The 17,903-nt window shown below is 40.5% G+C and overlaps 1 protein-coding gene across 1 annotated transcript in view; it reads left to right on the top strand.

Moving 5' to 3' along the window:
* Positions 1-17,903, top strand: part of DPYD (dihydropyrimidine dehydrogenase) — a 1,720,296-nt gene that overhangs the window by 622,511 nt on the left and 1,079,882 nt on the right. Inside the window, exons 6-7 of the mRNA XM_089677280.1 lie at positions 13,466-13,662; positions 16,149-16,230. Coding sequence (XP_089533406.1) covers positions 13,466-13,662; positions 16,149-16,230 — 279 coding nt within the window. The remainder of the gene's footprint in view (positions 1-13,465; positions 13,663-16,148; positions 16,231-17,903) is intronic.

The following is a 17,903-nucleotide window of genomic DNA, read 5'->3' as shown; positions in this document are numbered from 1 at the left end:
GTTGTTCACTACTCCCATTGGCAGTTGCCATGAGTTTTTGAGGTACAAGCACACGCGTATTTGGGGGGTGATGTGGGGTGGGTGTGGGAGAGGGATTTGTTTCTCTTATTGTTGTTGTTGTTTTTTTAAAGGAATTTTGTCTCATCTTTGATAAGGTATATGTTCATGGGTGTTTCCACCCATATATCCTCATCTGGAACTTCATATGCACATGCTGCTTTGTACTTGCCCTGTAGGTTCTGGTGGAGGGATGGAGGCTCAGGTAAAACTTTTAATTCCTATCTGTGTTAAATGCCCCCCCCTTACTATAATCTCCTGGAATGTCCGGGGCTTAAATTCTAAATTCAAATGCTGTCTTATGTTTACTTTTCTCAAACGATACCATCCTCACATATGTATTTTAGAGGAAACACATCTCACTGGGAGCAAGGTACTTGCTCTTAAGAAGCCCTGGGTAGGTTCCTATTACCACTATCTACTCCTCCTACTCCAGAGTGGGTAATCTCTATCCTTCACGCTTCTAGATCTGCACTTGGACCCAGAGGGGAAATATATAATACTTCATGCTGTATGTGATCATTTGGAGTTAGTTATTGTGGGTTTATATTTCCATCCTCCAGCTACAATGGCAGTTTTAGCTAAAAATGATTCAATCCTTGCTCTCTATTCTTCTGAAAATATCCTTTTAATGGGTGATTTTAATATGCCTCCTATGCTGGACAAACTTCACTCGGATGCAACAACCGACTCGGCTTTATCTCATTGGGCGGATGTGTTTGGCCTCTATGATGCACGGAGCTGGAAGCATTCTAAGGAGAAACAATTTATTTGTCACTGTACAACCTTTGCTACCTTCTCTTGCATTGATCTGTTTCTTGTGAATAACCCTCTCCTCTCCCATATTCAGGAGGTCCCCCTCCTACCCTGGGGCATCTCCGAACATCCCCCCTTGTTGCTGCAGCTCAGTACCAAGTCAGCAACTGTCTCAGGAGGCTGTCTTGCTACTGGATCTCAGATGATTGGGTTGCACAATTGATGGCCTAGGACAGTGGTGGGCAACCTTTTTTTTCAACTGAGCCAAATCTCGCCAAAACCACGATTGAAATTTATTTTGAGAGCCACATTTTTAAAACTGAAAATACATCCCCCATATAGTAATTCATCCCCCATAGTAATTCATCCCCCATATAGTAATTCATCCCCCATATAGTAATTCATCCCCCATAGTAATTCATCCCCCATAGTAATTCATCCCCCATAGTAATTCATCCCCCATATAGTAATTCATCCCCCATATAGTAATTCATCCCCCCTATAGTAATTCATCCCCCATATAGTAATTCATCCCCCATATAGTAATTCATCCCCCCTATAGTAATTCATCTCCCATATTGTGTCAATTCACTTACCTTTGCTCCGCGCGTTCCTCTCGCCGTGTTTCCGCGCCGTTCCGGTCTTCAGGGCGGACTGTGAGAGGAGAGGAGTTTGTCACGCTGCCCCGCCTACATCCTGACAGCCAATGTTTGCCACGCTCCGCGGGCCGGATTAAAAGGTCCGCCGGGCCGTAGTTTGCCCATTGCTGGGCTAGCTGCACAGTCCTGACTTTTGGGGCGGCCGCCCGAGAGGAGGGAGGGGAGCGGGCGCCCGGCACACAGAAGAGCTGCATTAAAAGAGCCGCGGCTTGCCGACCACTGAGCTACGGCAACCCTATTGCCTGTCACCTGGTGGGCAGTGTGCTCCGGAGCCGCAGCAAAGGTGAAAAAGAGCCGCATGCGGCTCTGGAGCCGCGGTTTGCTGACACCCGGCCTAGGATTTGCGAGACTACTGGATGCATAGTCAACATTCAGTGCCCCAGCAGTGGTTTGGGATGCTTTTAAGTTGTATGCTCCAGGCCAATACCAAATGAACATAGGTAAAATTCGTAAGGAATCTTGCCTTCAGCTGGAGAAGGCTGAGGCCCATGCACAGGTTTTGGAAGCTCAATATTTTACCACCGGGGATGAAGGGACATATAAAGACATGTAGGCAGCCTATCGATAGCTGAAGCTGATGAGGGTTGCCTCCTATAGGAAGTTTCTCCTTTCTCAATCCCAGAGGATTTTCGAGCAAGGTGAAAAGGCGAGTTGACTCCTGGCCTGGCTTGTTAAGGAATGCCCCACTACGTCATATATAGCAAACCTCAGAGATGATGCAGGGAATCTGTTGTCAGATCCAATACAGAGTAGCAGTTTTTTACATATGTCTCTACTCCTTTAGAGTAGATTATACCGCTGTTGACCTATATAGATTCTTAGACTCTGTAGAGTTCCCAGTGTTGTCGGTCTCCACCCGATTTAAGCTACTGTCACCTTTCTTCAGGCTGGGAAGACACCGATTCCGGTTGGTCTCCCGGCAGAATTCTACAAATCCAACTTTGACATAGTGGCCTCATATTTTCATGAGCTGCTCCAAACTGCTTTGGATGACAACTGTCTTCCTTCCTCCATGTCAGAGGCTGTGAGTGTTGTGGTGCCCAAGCCTGGGAAAAACCCCGAATTGTGTGCCTCCTATTGTCCCATTTCTCTGCTTAATGTGGACGCTAAGTAACTGACTAAAATTTTGGCAAACCATCTAAACTTGGTGATACTATCCTTGGTTCATGGAGACCAGTTGGGGTTCATGCTGGGTAAGGGCAAAGACATAAACATTCGTAGGCTATATGCCAACATAGGTAACACCATGGCAGTGGATCAACTGGGGTAGTGGCCTCTCTTGACACAGAAAAGGTTTTTGACTCTGTAGAATGGTAGTTTTTATGGCAGGTGCTTCAGAGATTTGGCTTTGGCCCTAAATTTGTGTCTTGGATACAAGTTCTCTATAGGGCACTTACAGCTCGGGTTAGGACTAACAGAATTTTGTCTCCACCATTGCAATTGGTAAGGGGCACCAGGAAGGTTGTCCTTTATTGCTGGGGCTTTTTGCCCTAGCGATAGAGCCACTAGCCATTATTTTTTGCTCTTCTCTCTTGCTCCCAGTGGGTTCCCTAACTGAACAGATTTTGCTTTATGCGGACAACACTGTTTTGTATCTACCTGATGCTACAGACTCCATTACAGCATCTCCAGAGACCATTGACTGGTTTGGTGGGTTCTCTGGAATCAGGATAAATTGGCATAAGTCAGTTCTGTTCCCCCTTTCCCAACTGGCTCCTACCTCTAGTCTCTTCCATTTCCACTTCATTCTTTACTAAACTTGACCAGATTCTTACCACCTTTATCTGGGCAGGAGATACTCCCAGGATTGCTAGATCTACCTTGCAGCTGCCCCTTTCCCTAGGCAGATTGGTGTTACCCAATTTTGGTCAGTATTATTGGGTGGTGATACTGGTCACAGTACGGTGGTACTCAGGGCAGAATCAATGGACCACTCAGTCTTTTTCTGCCGTTACTTTTCTATGTTTCTAAGGTGACTATTGGTGAGGCGTGTACAATTTCTCCCCACACTCCTCTGTGGGGCAGCCTTCAGCTGCCCCATCTTCATTCCATAACTGATCCCAGTGTGTGGGCCGGGTTTGCTATAAAAAATATAGAACACATTATGCCCCAAGGACGACTCTCCCTTCATGGATTTTTTTCCATTAAGTGGAGCGCTTCCTTATCTCACGCAATGCAGACAGGATTCTATCTTTGCTCTTTCTCAGAATTTCTAGTAAAGATACTGGTAAGCTTTCCCAACTATTTCACATCTGGAAAAGGGTTATTCTGACTCTGGCAACTGAAGATTGGGATGAGGGGATCCAGCAATATACAGTATTCCCTTGGTAATCTCGGTTAAGGACAGATATATCCAGCTTAAATTTTTACACAGAGCATTCTAAGGGGCGGACTGACCATTCGAGCACTCAGGCACTGCCCGATGGCCCGGGGTCAGTAGGGGACCCCATGAAATGCCCCTGGTACCTTTTTTATAGGCTTTTTTGAGTGTTGTCAAGGACACAGGGGCCCCATGATCCCCTATTGTTGTGTGGAACTGCCCAATTATCCTAGGTTTTTGGAGTGCAGTGGTGTTGGACATAAATTAATTGGGAGGACTGACTGTTCCAATGGACCCCTTGGCACTCTTACATGGGGTCTGTGACACATTACCTTTCACTAACACCAAGCTGTTTGTGTTCTATGCTACCTTGTACACCAGAAAAGTTATTCTTTCTAAATGGAAACAGTCAGATCCTCCTACAATCTCCCAATGGAGGTCCATGGTAGACTCCGCTCTGCCCCTCCACAAACTTACTTATATGAGTCGTAAATTTCCCCAAAAATTTGACAAGATCTGGGCTACTTGGGTGGAGGCTAGACCCCTATCCCTATGTAGTGGAGAATTGGTAGAGCAGTGATCTGGGTATAACCCTCTGGAAGCTTTCCTATAATATGCTGGTACTGTTATGACTCTGAGGTTCTTCCCTGTTTCTGGCTAAGGTCAGATTCCAGGAAGCAAATACAATGCAGACACTGACAAAATATTCCATTTAAAGGTGTTTTATTGAGGGTGTTCAAGCTACAGTGGAGCACCGCTGCAGTGCATGAAAGTGTCCTTCGGTTAAATACATCATCCAGGATCCCCAACTGCAATATTTACACTACTGCAGCATGTGGATAATTGTCAATTAATGGCATGAGTGTGGAAGGGCAGCATCAGCAGATTGTTTGGTGTCGCTCATCATGATTGATGCTGATGCTGGATGACATGATTTGGATTTACATAGTTCAGGGAACATTGCTTTTTTTATGGTACATTTTTTTTATTAACCTTTTTTATGTTTACACAATGGGTCACAAAGGAAGGGGAATAGGAACTAAAGGGAGGTCTGTGATCATGGTTCCAGATTTGTTTGAATACATAACAAATTAACAGTGAAGAGACTGGAATAAACACACAATTGAGTGTCCCATGTCTCACAGGCAGACACCCAGGAAACAAAGTACTATGATCTTCATATGACATAAAGGCAATATCCCATTGAGGATACAAAAAATAAGGGGGGCAGGGTAAGGCAGTTTGGAATGTGAGACAGGATAAAGGGAGAAGAAATTAGAGGTTCCAGAAGGGACTTGGTCTTTCCTTATGAATGGTCATTGAGCTAAATTAGGTATGTGCTAGCTAGGGGATGGATGATGTCAAAGTTCAGATTGTCAACAACAACTTAAAGTCATCAGGTAAATGGAATGTGTACCAACATGTCCATGTTTGGAGAAAAAAGTTCACTCTTTTCTGACCCCGTTTTAGTTTTTAATAAACATATTTTTCTATAGTGCCTATGCTTTTATTTACTTTTTTTTTAATGAGTATCAAAGGATACTATGCCCCCTTACTTATTCCAATAAGGGGGAGGATTGGATATCTGGGGCCTCCCCTTATTGTCAAGGGGGCTTCCAGATTCTGATAAGTTCTCCCCCATAAGACCTCCACATTAACCAGGCAAGGGATGTGGTAATGAGGCACTTGTTGGCATCAACATTAGGACAAGCTACCTTGCTGAGTGGGTGATGGCTTTGCTGCACCCTGGCAAGGTACCCACCCAGTGTAAGGGCTTGTGGCATGGTATGGTTCAGGACAGAGGATAAATGTGCCCTGGTATGGTGCAGAAGAGTACCTTGTGGAAGGATGCCTGTGTGCATGTTAATGCAGCCAAGGGCCTTATATCCACATACCTAACCCAGTTAATATTGGGGTCTACAAGGCAGGGACTTATACAAATGTGAAAGCTGTGCCTTCCCTCTACATGAATGAGTAATGTTGCATAGCACCACTCTTTACTAGTTTAAATAAAAGTTAAATAGTAAATAAAAGCACAGACACCATAGTAAAAGCCATCGATTATTTCATCTAGCAATGTAGATCTATGATCAATCATGAAGGAGGATGCCCCATAACCTGCCAAGCTGGTGGGAGATTTGTTATTTTGTGGCCATAGCACTTGCGTTCCACTTGGTAATAGTACATGCCAGCACAAAAAAGTTGTGTAAAAAAAATAATATATCTCTGAATAACCTAGGTATGTGACACGTACTTTAGTTTTTGTAAACAAATCTCTGTTAGGGTTTTAAGCATTGATGTCATTTTCAGTTTTAAAAAAGCCATTATGTCCATACCAACTGGAACAGGATATTTTTGGATACATTATTAACGCATCATTGTCTCAATCTTCCTAATCTAAAAACCTTAATAAAAAACAGCACTGATATACCAAAGCTTCCTCATCTCTATGAAGTGCCTAAATTAGTCATTTAAAGCATTGGAATACCTTCTTATGCTATTAGAATAAATTTGTTTCCAAACCTATTGTATTATTAATCCACTTTAATTGCCAACAGGGGAGGAGAGTCAGTAGGTGTTATGAAAAAAGAAAGAGAAAGTTTTCTAGATATTCTGCTTCTGTTTTTAGCAATACCCAATGCAATTTACTTTTACTTATAAAGATTAATTGCAGAATAAAACAATGATCTTGCTTTCAGACATATGTGTATTGTATATTTTTAATTCTCTTGTGACCAGAGGACATTGATGCCTAATAGCACAGACCAAACATCACTTTCAGCATGAGTCAGTTAACTTGAAATGAACTCTGTTACTAATTTGCATACTTATTTTTTAAAATGACATATAACACTTTCATTTAGTGCACTGTTTAAATAAGAACCTTGCATTATTTTGTATAATAAGTTGAAAATTGCAAAAATGTATTCTCTATTTTTAAACTAAATTATTATTTTTTAAATACTGTAATTGTATATAACAATTACAGTATTAAATAGATGCACACTGCCAATGTTAGGCTACAGTACAATCTGCAATGCTAAAAGCAGGCATGTTTTGTCAATGACTCCTCTGCCCTGCATGTGATCATTATGTAATAGCTGACAAAGCAATCACGCTATCAGAAACCCCTCTGATTGGCTCCTGATCATTAGTGGGGACCTAAGCATCATCAAGCAACAGCATTCAGGAACTAGCATGCACACACGAAGCACTAGCTACTAGTTTTCAAAGTGATGCCATATACTAAAATATCCTCAGCGTAGGTCGTTGTGCTGAGAAACCTTAACATATATGGATTGTGGGAGGTAAGGTATAAAAACAAAATTAATGTGGTTGTAAGACTCACGATTTTTAACCTTCATGCATGAAGGTGAAAAAACCTGTATGCAGCAGCCTCCCAGCTCTTAAATACTTACCTGAGCTCTATCGAGATCCAGCGATATGCAAGAGAACCTCAGCTCTGTAAGGACTCTTAATCCTCATTGGCTGAGGCAGCAATAGGAGCCTTTGGCTCCCTCTGCTGTCAATCACAGCCAGTGAGCCAATGAAAAGAGAGAGGGGGCAGAGCAAAGCCATGGCTCTGTGTGTGAATGGACATGCAGTACAGTGACTCAGGAGCTTGCTTGCTGTGGGGGCACTTGGTTGGACAGAAGGGCCAGGAGCGCAGAGCCTCTCTGTGCAAAACCATTGCATAGAGCAAGTATGGCATGTTTGTTATTTTTAAAAAAATGCCTTTATTATCACTTTAACCCTGAACTCCTACCTGTTTGTGGCCAATGTCCTACATTTTTACTTGATGCATTTTTATGTACTGCTATTGTCATCAAAAGATCCTATAACATTTGTTAATACTAAAAGTTAATTGCATAAATCAATGCATTGCACAGGTGGGAAACAGATCATTTAATACAATTTTTACAAAGAGAAAAAAAAACAGCATATAGACCCCTGCAAAGGTTCCACTAAATGCATAGCAGACCCTTGGAGGGGGTCTGTGCCTGCCTTTTTTTGTTGTTGTTTTTCTTCTTTTAAGAAGCTGACAATGAAATGTTATTTGACAGCAATTAAAAAAAATGTTTTTCATTTGCAAATCACAGAGATGTGCCTCATTCATAATCAGGATTAGGCCACCTCCAGACATGTTATTTAAAGGAATCAGGCATTTTGAAAAAAAATTCCTTTGAGCGTTTAAAAAAATAAATTAAATAATTGTTCTTCATCTAATTGAATAAAAACAATCCAAGTCCTAGTTTTTAGCAATCATTTTGTAAATTTTTTTAAATTCTTATACCCTTCAAAATATTTCTTGTGAGCTGCTATGAAATTTGTTTTAGTTGGGCCTTGTTGAACTTTAACGCAAACATTGACTGGGACATCCAGATATAATTTTTCTAAACATTCATCTAGCTTTTTTCTATTGATGACCTTAACTATTTAATGTAAAATTTAGATGTTTCCCATGCAGGGCAAAGTAAGAGGTTCACTTAATTACGACTCTCAGAAGCTTGTATCCACCTTTTTTTCTTTCTAACTCTATTTAGCTTCCAGGAAGGACGTACAATATTCTCACTTTAGTTATGGGTGAGTATGTGACTTTTACATGGTGGCAAGTTATTGGCTCAGTGATTTCACATAGGGCTGGGGAAGGAGTTCATAGCCTTATATAAACACTGATAAGTTGGTTTGGACGAAGAGGTGGAGGAGCGAGAGAAAGTGAAAACATGCAGCTAAGGAGGAGGGAAACTGAGTTAACCTTTTATTTTGTCCCTCATGGGCAAAGTAATGATAAACATACATGAAAATTAGGCTGCATTTAAAAAAAGCTTTTTTTGCAAAAATCTTGAAAATTCATAACGGTTTACAAACTTATTCTAACAATTTTGTAAACAATTAGAGTGAATTATTGAATTTTGTATTTATCTAAATGAATATCATTTTTTATTGACTTCCTTTATATACATTTCTCTGTTGTGCAGCTGAAGTGATATTTTCCCATTAAACTTAACAGTACTAAGCAAATGACTGGAAAAAGATTACATTGGACACATTCCTAGAAGGCAAGCCACAGAGGTTACTTGCTATTAAATGACTGTGATAGCGCACTCACAGCATTTGAGTGTGAAATAGTCATCTAGACTGCTATCATGATAATTAGATAACCAGTGGATATGGCAACGTAATAAAAATGACATTTTAGCTTAGTTTAATTAGGGTTTTATTTAGTATATATGTATTTTTTCAATTATTTTTGCCGTGTCATGCTCAAATGACAAATTTCAAATGACATTTTTCTGTGTTATAAAACACATTAGGTAGTAGTTTTAACATTAAATATTGAAACTTTTTTTTGTATATTAAATAAATGTGATATATTAGAACAGGGGTGGAACTCAACATACCTACAGGGAACTCTAACTGGATTCCATAGAATTTGGACAGCCCTGTCTAATCTATTTGTACTTAATATGCCAGAATTGTACCAGCCTCTGGGATTGTTAACTCCTTGTCATCTAACATATATCACATATCCATAGTTTGACTTTTGTGTGACCTGTTACTGTGAATTACTTTGTCTATTTTTTAGTGAGCTTTTGAGAAACAAAATAGACAAAACATTTTATCATGTTACTGAAAAATCTCCTGGGGAAATATAAACTTTAAATTTCACTCATCCTTATAACCTAGGATCCTAGCTGTGCAAGACCATAGTGCCAAGCATTAAAAAGCATGTATAAGCAAAACATTTCTTTCTTTTTGGATAAGTGCATGTAAATGTGTTCTTCTAAAAAATCTTTATGGGGGGCGTGGCTTGGCACATGCAGAGCTAGGCAGCGGTACTGCACAGCTCCCGGCCCGGACCTTCTTCATGGGCTTTTTCCTCCCTCACATGTTATCTTCAGCCCTCCTCATGGGCAAGAAACAGCACCGGACCCCCGGGGAGCAACGGGGGGGGCGTCCAGCGGTCCGATCGAAGGAAGAAGAAGCGTTCCAGGTCCTCTTCCCAGAAGATCCCAGAGGGATGATCCACTATCCACATAATTTGGGACATTTTATCCTTTTTCTTTTTTTTTTTATGGATTATTTGCCTTCTCTTGATTACTCCTGTTGGTTCTGTGACTTATATTTGTGCCTGTTGCCTTTCAGGCCCTGGGGCTGTGGCTCAGGGTTAGTTCCTAGGTGACACTGCCGTAGCTTGCTATGGCGGGCTGGGGTGCCTCAGGGGCCTTGGGCCCTCCCACCATATACCTCATCTACACCTGGTTAGTGCCAGGTTATGTTTATATGTTTATGTTTATTTGTCAGGGGAGGAGTCTCATTTTCTCATGCCTGTTTGAGGGTTCATTGAATATGTTTTATGAGGGGGGGGTCATCCTTGTCTGAGGGGGCCTTCCTCAAAGTTATTGATTGCCTGTGGAAGGCCCGGGTTGGGATCGGATACATGCACCTTTGACGTTCCCCACCTAGGTCTTCAGTGTACTGTGTTGTATCACACTGTATGTATTTTTGGACAGCTTGTCTATTAGTTTTTTCTTCTTCTTTTCATTCTTTTTCTGCTCTTCCTTTCTTCGTTTTTTATCCTTTTCTCACTGAAGGGTTTTTTTTTTCTCTGTTTTTCTTAGGGGTTGGGGGATGTTTTGAAAAGCGCTGTCGGTGACGCATTTTTTTCCTATTTGATCCACTACAGTTGAATATGAATCCGATTAAATTTTCCTCAATCAATTGTAGGGGCTTTAACACTCTGGAGAAGTGGGGCTAGATGCTCTATCATTTCCATAAACCTGGATAGCAGATATTGCTCCTTCAGGAGACTCATTGTAGCTCAGATGGTTTCCCAGTCCTCCACAATCGTTATTATACTCAATGGTATCATAGTACTAATCCACTGGCCAGGTCTAGGGGGTTGTCGGTGGCTTTTCATCATACCTTTGGCCTGGAGGTCTTGGACTCACTAATAGACCTCGCGCTACCTCTTCCTCAAATTGACGTTCCAAGATTTTGTTTTCACGGTGGCGAACATATGCGCTCCCAATCAAGATCAGGCTCCATTTCTTGCAACGGTTCTCTCTAAGCTGTCCGATTTTGGGGGTCCCTGTTTCATTGTTGGAGGGGACTTCAACATGACTCTCTCTCCAAACCTGGACACTTCTCTCCCTTCATTGGTCTTATCCCTTATTAGGTCGTGCCTGCATGAATTACATTTAGAGGACGTTTGGCGAATCCAGCACCCTTTGGAGCGAGACTACAGTTATTATTCTGCAGCTCAGCCGTCATACAGTCGTATTGACTATTTCTTTGTGTCACAGTCTTTCCTAGGTTGTCCGACTTCTTCCTTTATTGGTCATTTCCTATGGTCTGACCATGCCCCAATACATCTTATGATTCAGGACCGACCATCATCTCTGTGCCACTTTTCTTGGCGCTTGAATGATACTCTGCTCAAAGATTCTTTGTGTGTTGCGGAGGTTGTGCAGACTATTCAACATATTGTTCTTGATCACTCATTGGACACTACCGGCCCTCTCAATCAATGGGAGACTCTTAAATGTGTTCTTAGAGGGGTCCTTATTAAACATGGCTCTCGTTTAAAAAAGGCTCGAACGATAGAGATGCGTCGCTTGTTCTCACTCAAAGGCTATTAAGTATCTAGGGATTATGATTCCTGCTGACCGTACTGCTCTGTATTACCTTAATTACTTACCCTTGCTTTCTCGTATCAGAAAAGATCTGGCGTCCTGGGGTGCTTCGGCTCTGCCCTGGTTTGGCCGTATCAACACCCTCAAAATGGATACCTTACCAAAGTTTTACGTTTTCCAGACAGTGCCGATTACTGTCCCTAAGAGTTTCTTCCTTTCCCTACATTCCCTTTCAATTAGATTTGGCACCAAGGTTTCTCACGGTTAAAATATAGGGTACTTACGTACCCCAAATCCGGAGGCTGAGTGGGTTTACCAGACTTTGAACTATATTATAAAGCCACATTGCTAGCCCGGATGCTTGACTGGTTTACTAGACCCTTCCATAAAGCCTCTTGTCAACAGGGCATTGTTGCTCTCTTATCATCTGATCCCTCTCCCTTATCACCCCTATTTGACAACCCTGCTCTTCCTGCTATCTCTCTGATGGGTTTGTTTTGTTTTTTCAGCCTAATGATCGCTTGCTTCACTGATAGTGACAGCTCTTTGAAACTCATCTTGAGAGTTGACAGCAACAGATTCCAAATGCAAATAGCACACTTGAAATGAACTCTGGACCTTTTATCTGCTCATTGTAATTGGGATAATGAGGGAATAACACACACCTGGCCATGGAACAGCTGAGAAGCCAATTGTCCCATTACTTTTGGTCTATTAACAAGTGAGAGGCACATATGCAAACTGTTGTAATTCCTACACCGTTCACCTGATTTGTATGTAAATACCCTCAAATTAAAGCTGACAGTCTGCAGTTAAAGCACATCTTGTTCGTTTCATTTCAAATCCATTGTGGTGGTGTATAGAGCCAAAAATGTTACAATTGTGTCGATGTCCCAATATTTATGGACCTGACTGTATGTAACACTCACAATATGGATTGCCAAAATTTACATTTTTTATATTTTAATGTACTATTTTTATTGAATTCTTTAAATATACTTCATATGTGATGATATGCAGCTATATTGATTTGTATTTCTTTACATTTAGTACTGATGAAGGTGGGTGAAGCTCCTGAAAAATCTTGGCTATTTACCTCAAATGCTAATACAACTAACTGGACTCTCAACCTACATTCATCACACTCTACATAAAGAGTACATACATAACGTATTCCCTGAAGACCCTCCTGGGTCCATCAATTTGTACAAAGCTATTTTTCGATCCAGTTTCTAATACTTTTATTCTGGGGTCCAGTGCTCCTCCTATACCATTTTAGAAGTTTTAAATGCTGTCTGAGGCCATGCTTGGTAGTATCAGGCCTATATTTGCCCAGGTGACCTTTGTCTCTGGGAAAAAAAAGTGATGGGAAATCCAAAATTGTTTTGCCATTACAAGAGGTAAGGGTAAAGCTTCTAATGGAGGCACCTGTTCTTGTCTCAGTTGTATTCTGTAATATGTAGAGATTTACTCTTACTTTCTGCTGCATCTCTGAGACAGGATTTGTGAAAAAAAGACTACCCAATAAGACCACAAGAAATAAACTGACAGGCATTTTAACCCTTACCTACTCTCTCCAAAGTTTAAAAAAACAAAAAAGTTTTTGCTGCACAAAGACTTGAAATGGCCATAGTTATGGCAGTACACATCAGCATTTTTCCATTAAAGCAATATATTAATCCATCATGAACATTTCAAATATGAAATGAAAATGATAAAGCAGCAAACAAGTGAGACAAAAGATTTTTTTTTCTGTAAACTGACCTGTACTGGAAGGCATTATGTCAAATCAAATAAGGACAATAATAAGTCATCTAGTTATGTTATCTGTATGTCTAAAGTGATGAGTTTTGAAAGCATTTAAAAGTTCACAGGTGTTATATAAGATATAATAACACAGTAATGATGGTAACCCCAGCTGCTCACACATTAGAGTCTGACTATTAAGGGATATATAAACACAGTGTCATCTGTGTTCTAAAATCTGGATAGTTATGAAAGGATTAATATGTTCTCTTTTTATGTTTTTTTTTTAGATTTTTAAAGCAATGAAGGTCCCTCAGATAAGAAATCCTATGCTCCCTCCTGTTGACAATATGCCAGCATCATACAAGACAAGGATTGCTCTTATAGGTGCTGGGCCTGCAAGCATCAGCTGTGCTTCCTTCCTAGCCCGACTTGGATATTCAGATATCACTGTATTTGAGAAACAGAATTATGCCGGAGGGTTAAGGTATAAAATTAAGATATTTAATGTAGAGTGGAAAGATGCTTCTCTTTTTGTATGAAAAGTGTTTAAAGTAAAATGTCAGTAAACCAGTCACATACCTTGTTTATTTTCTAACCCACATAGTATGTACAAGCAACATCTGGCATCTGATTGGTTGCTAGGTTTATTACAAACCTAAAGACAGTAGGAATAATTTGATTATTGATCTGCAACTGCATCACAATACTCTAGGGAAACAACCATATAATATACTGTAAATGTGTGGGCTCAAATCCCCTTATCATTATAAAAAGCACAATGATAACAATACTCAAGTTGTCAAGTTAAGAATGAAAGAGACAAATCATGAACCCTGGTCAGGATCCATCATGCTAACAACAATTCCTAAATGGAAAAGCCCACTGTAACAATCATATGCCATGCAGACTTTATTTGTGTTGTAAGGTGACCCATAACATTTCTCATATCATCCTATCTAACAGTATCTATGTGCAGAGGCTATTGTAAGTTATTCATTTTTCTCATGTCCGTTCTCTAGTAATCCTTAGCAACTGTGAAAATTCTATGTAAAAAACAGGACTTTTTGTTACTCACCATAAAATCCCTTTCTCTGAGTTCATTGATGGACTAAGCTTTTCTAAATCTTGACCATTGATTTATATCACCACCTACAGGAGTAGGACACTGGGCAGAAAAGAACTCAATACTGCCTTCAGGCCTGGTTTAAGGGGAATCCCACACCAAAATGTAAAAATTAAAAGGCCCCCCCCCCCCAAAATCCATAACAGACCCTTATCTGAGCATGCAGAGTGACAAGCCCCCTCCTGAACCTAACCAAGCCACATGTCCTCAACATGGGGGGTGCTTTGGGGCAGAAGAAGGGTCCTCCAAAGCACCGTGGCATGCTGGACCAATGACATTACAAGGGGACATGGTCACCCAGTTAGTCATCTTAGGTATTTAAGAACTGTCAGGCAGAGGAGCTCTCAGATGACTGGGCCCTTCAACATGAGTGGAGTCCTTTTTTGGGGGGTCAGCAGTTGTCATTCATCATGATTGATGCTGAATCTACACTAGAGGACAATTTTTTTTTTGTAATAAAGGACTTGTCAAAAACTGTTTTTGTGTTTTTACTCCCTTTTACCACTTTTTTGGTGAATGAGTAGGGGTACCCCTACTCACTCACATGGGGGTGGGGTGGGGTCTGGGGGCCATCTTGTTAAAGAGGGCTTTAAGATTCTGATAAGTCAGGGTTTTGGGAAGAGGCTCTTGTCCTCATCAACATGGCGACAAGGCACCCCGTATGTTGAGGGCATGTGGCCTGGTATGTTTCAGGAGGGGGGGTGCTTTCTTGTCCTACCCCTTTCCTGGCCTGTCCAGCTTCAAGCTTGGATAAGGGTCTGGTATGGAGTTAGGGGAACCCCATGCCTTTTTTTTATTTTGGCATTGGATTCCCCTTAAAATCTATACCAGACCCAAAGAGCCTGGTATGGATTGGGTGGGATCCCCATGCTATTTTTTTTCTTAATTCATTTTAGCCAGCAATTCATTAGTTTATATTCAGCTGTCAGCTGGGAACCCCGCTACAGCAGATGACTCATCCGTTGTTAAGGACGCATCATCCTGCTTGCTGACCTACTTCTTGACAACCAAGTATTCACTGGTTGTTAAGGAAGCCAGTGGGCTCCAGTTAGGAAAAAAAAGAGATGGAAAAAAGCTGCTAGGAGCATTTAGGATTTGTTAAAAGAGTTTATGAGCTTTTAGGAGCATTCAGCGTTTTTATTCCACCGGCAGAACACTCCCCAAAACAATTTGTTTTCTGCTCCTACTGCTGAAGCTTGAAAAATGCTTCTAGCCTAAAATAGTGTGCATGGACCCATAGGATAACACGGTTTAGCTCCTAGGAGAAGAAAAAAACACTAGTGTGCATGGAGTCAAAACCTGAATCAGGAAATTGTGGCGCAATCTTCCTAACTGTGCAGAGGGATGTGGGTATATAAATTACATAGCTGGCTAAACAGAAGACCAATATTTTGACAGGTAAAACTGTTAACAACAATGCATTTCAGCTATGTATTTAGCTGTTTCCCACTTTGACATTGTTTTATGTAACCACATGAAGACAGTTCAACTTCAACAGTTTATTTAAATAAAATAATTTGTATTTTTTATTATTTTTTTTCTTGTAATCTTTGACTATACAAAGGAAAATGAATTTATTTCTTAACATGTTTTCATGCAGGTTGTATTACCTATTATTGCAGCATAATTCAGACATTCTAATGGCTGGTGAGCACAAGGCTAATGTGTCAAGAAACATTGCATAATACTTTTAGCTATGTTCCAAGTTTTACATTTTAATGATCAGTTCCAGTTTCAGTTACCCATTAATCTGTTTCTTATCATTGGCTGAACTTTTCAAAAATGTTAAATAATACTTTGTAAGGTTTAATAAATCTCAATCATATCTGGGTTATGTGTTTTTACAGTGCTTCAGAAATCCCTCAGTTCCGTTTGCCATATGATGTTGTCAGTTTTGAAATTGAGCTGATGAAGGACCTCGGTGTTAAGGTAATGATAATGATAACATAAATTAATCTGCCAGATGTAAACTGCTAAATACCATGTCCATTAGTAGCAAACAATTAAAAGCATCAGTAGGCTGCGGTAGAGAGATGCTTCCTATTGCTCAGGGCATTTGTCTGTCTGCTGTCTGAATGCCAGAAGTCTGGAAAAGGGCAATCGATAGTTCTCATTCTCCATGCCCACATGTGATTAATTGTCCGTTAAAAAAAAGAAACAAAACAAAGTTATGTTGCTTTAGGGGTTCCTCGCAATGACTAGAAGCTACAGAATTATCTAACCAAATCTGCTAAAACACAATCTTATATATGTGAATGTCAATAATGTTCTTTGTTTGTTGCTAAACATTTATATAATGCTTATTTCCTTCTACACATTTCCTAGTATCTGTATTATGTTGCATGAAACAGAGTTGGAGAAGTGCTTTTTTATGGTGTCATCAGTACCCTAATTTTAAAGTACAACTATGAATAGGGTATGGCTATTTAGACATTTACATATTGAAATCAAGCAGTAAAAATGCTTTAAAATAAGTCCTAATTGATCTCTGTAGCTGCAACACCTTGTAGGTATTCATCCTAAAAGCATACAGCAAAAAGTATGTTCAATTTATCAGTTCAGCTCACTCTTCTTAGCAGTAAGTTGGCAGACTATCCACCTTCTGTTTTCTAATGTAAGGACAGAGCAGGTTCACTGAAGAGAAGGATAGAGAACAGACTGCTGGGTGATGAGACCCAACTTAACAAACATCACTGCCCCAGAGTGCCTGCAGCTATAAAGGTCATGGGTCTTCATCTAAAGTTCATTTACTCCTTGTTGAGAATATATAAATATTTGAATGTTTATAGCCTGCCTCTGCCTTTCAGTTCAACCCATACGTATTAATTTCAGTTTTGGATAGAATTTGGTTCTCATTTCAGAGCATGACCAAGAAAAATATAAGTAGAAGCGATCCAGGGCTGTGGATTTGTGTCATGTCAGTGCAAGTACTGCCACATCAAGCATAAACCACAATTAAACTCTGTATTATTTTAATTAGACCCCGGGGAGGTTTATGCCATATTGTGCTAGTATGCACCACACATTAGAATATTTTAGAAGGCTTACCTGCCAAACAGTGCCTTCCAGCACTGCATTGTCAACATTCTCTGCTGTCACAGGTGCTTTCATCTTCTTCCGGTCTTCCTTCTGGGTTCAGATTGTGCGGCTGGGACACAATGATGTCACTCCTATGCATGAGCAGGGGAGTCACATACTCATGACACAAAAGGGTGCCATAAATGTAGTGTATATTACTGCTGACAGTCAGGGAGAACCACTTATGACAGAAGAGAGTAATTGGGTCTTTTCTGTCATAAAAACCATATCTCTCAGAATTTTTTATTTTTTGGAGTTCAATTCCACTTTAAGTACCTGCATATACATAACTGCTACAGTATACCTGCACTACACTGCCAGAACCAAAACTCAGCCCAGCAAAGAAAAAGTATTAATTACAATGGCTCCTGTTCATTAAAGTGACTGTGAGCTAAAAAAAAGTTTCACCTTTATAAAAGGACCTTAAATAGTCACTTGTTCTACTCTCTGCATTTCTAATTGCTGTGCTCAGTAGTCAGAAATCTACATTACTACTGGACACAGTAGGGACCTAGGGCTTGGTG

The sequence above is a fragment of the Staurois parvus genome, unplaced genomic scaffold, assembly GCF_062004578.1.
Source record: "Staurois parvus isolate SC_StPar_1 unplaced genomic scaffold, SC_StPar_1.0 ptg000183l, whole genome shotgun sequence".
Classification (NCBI taxonomy): domain Eukaryota; kingdom Metazoa; phylum Chordata; class Amphibia; order Anura; family Ranidae; genus Staurois; species Staurois parvus.
This window is presented reverse-complemented; position numbering and strand designations above follow the sequence as displayed.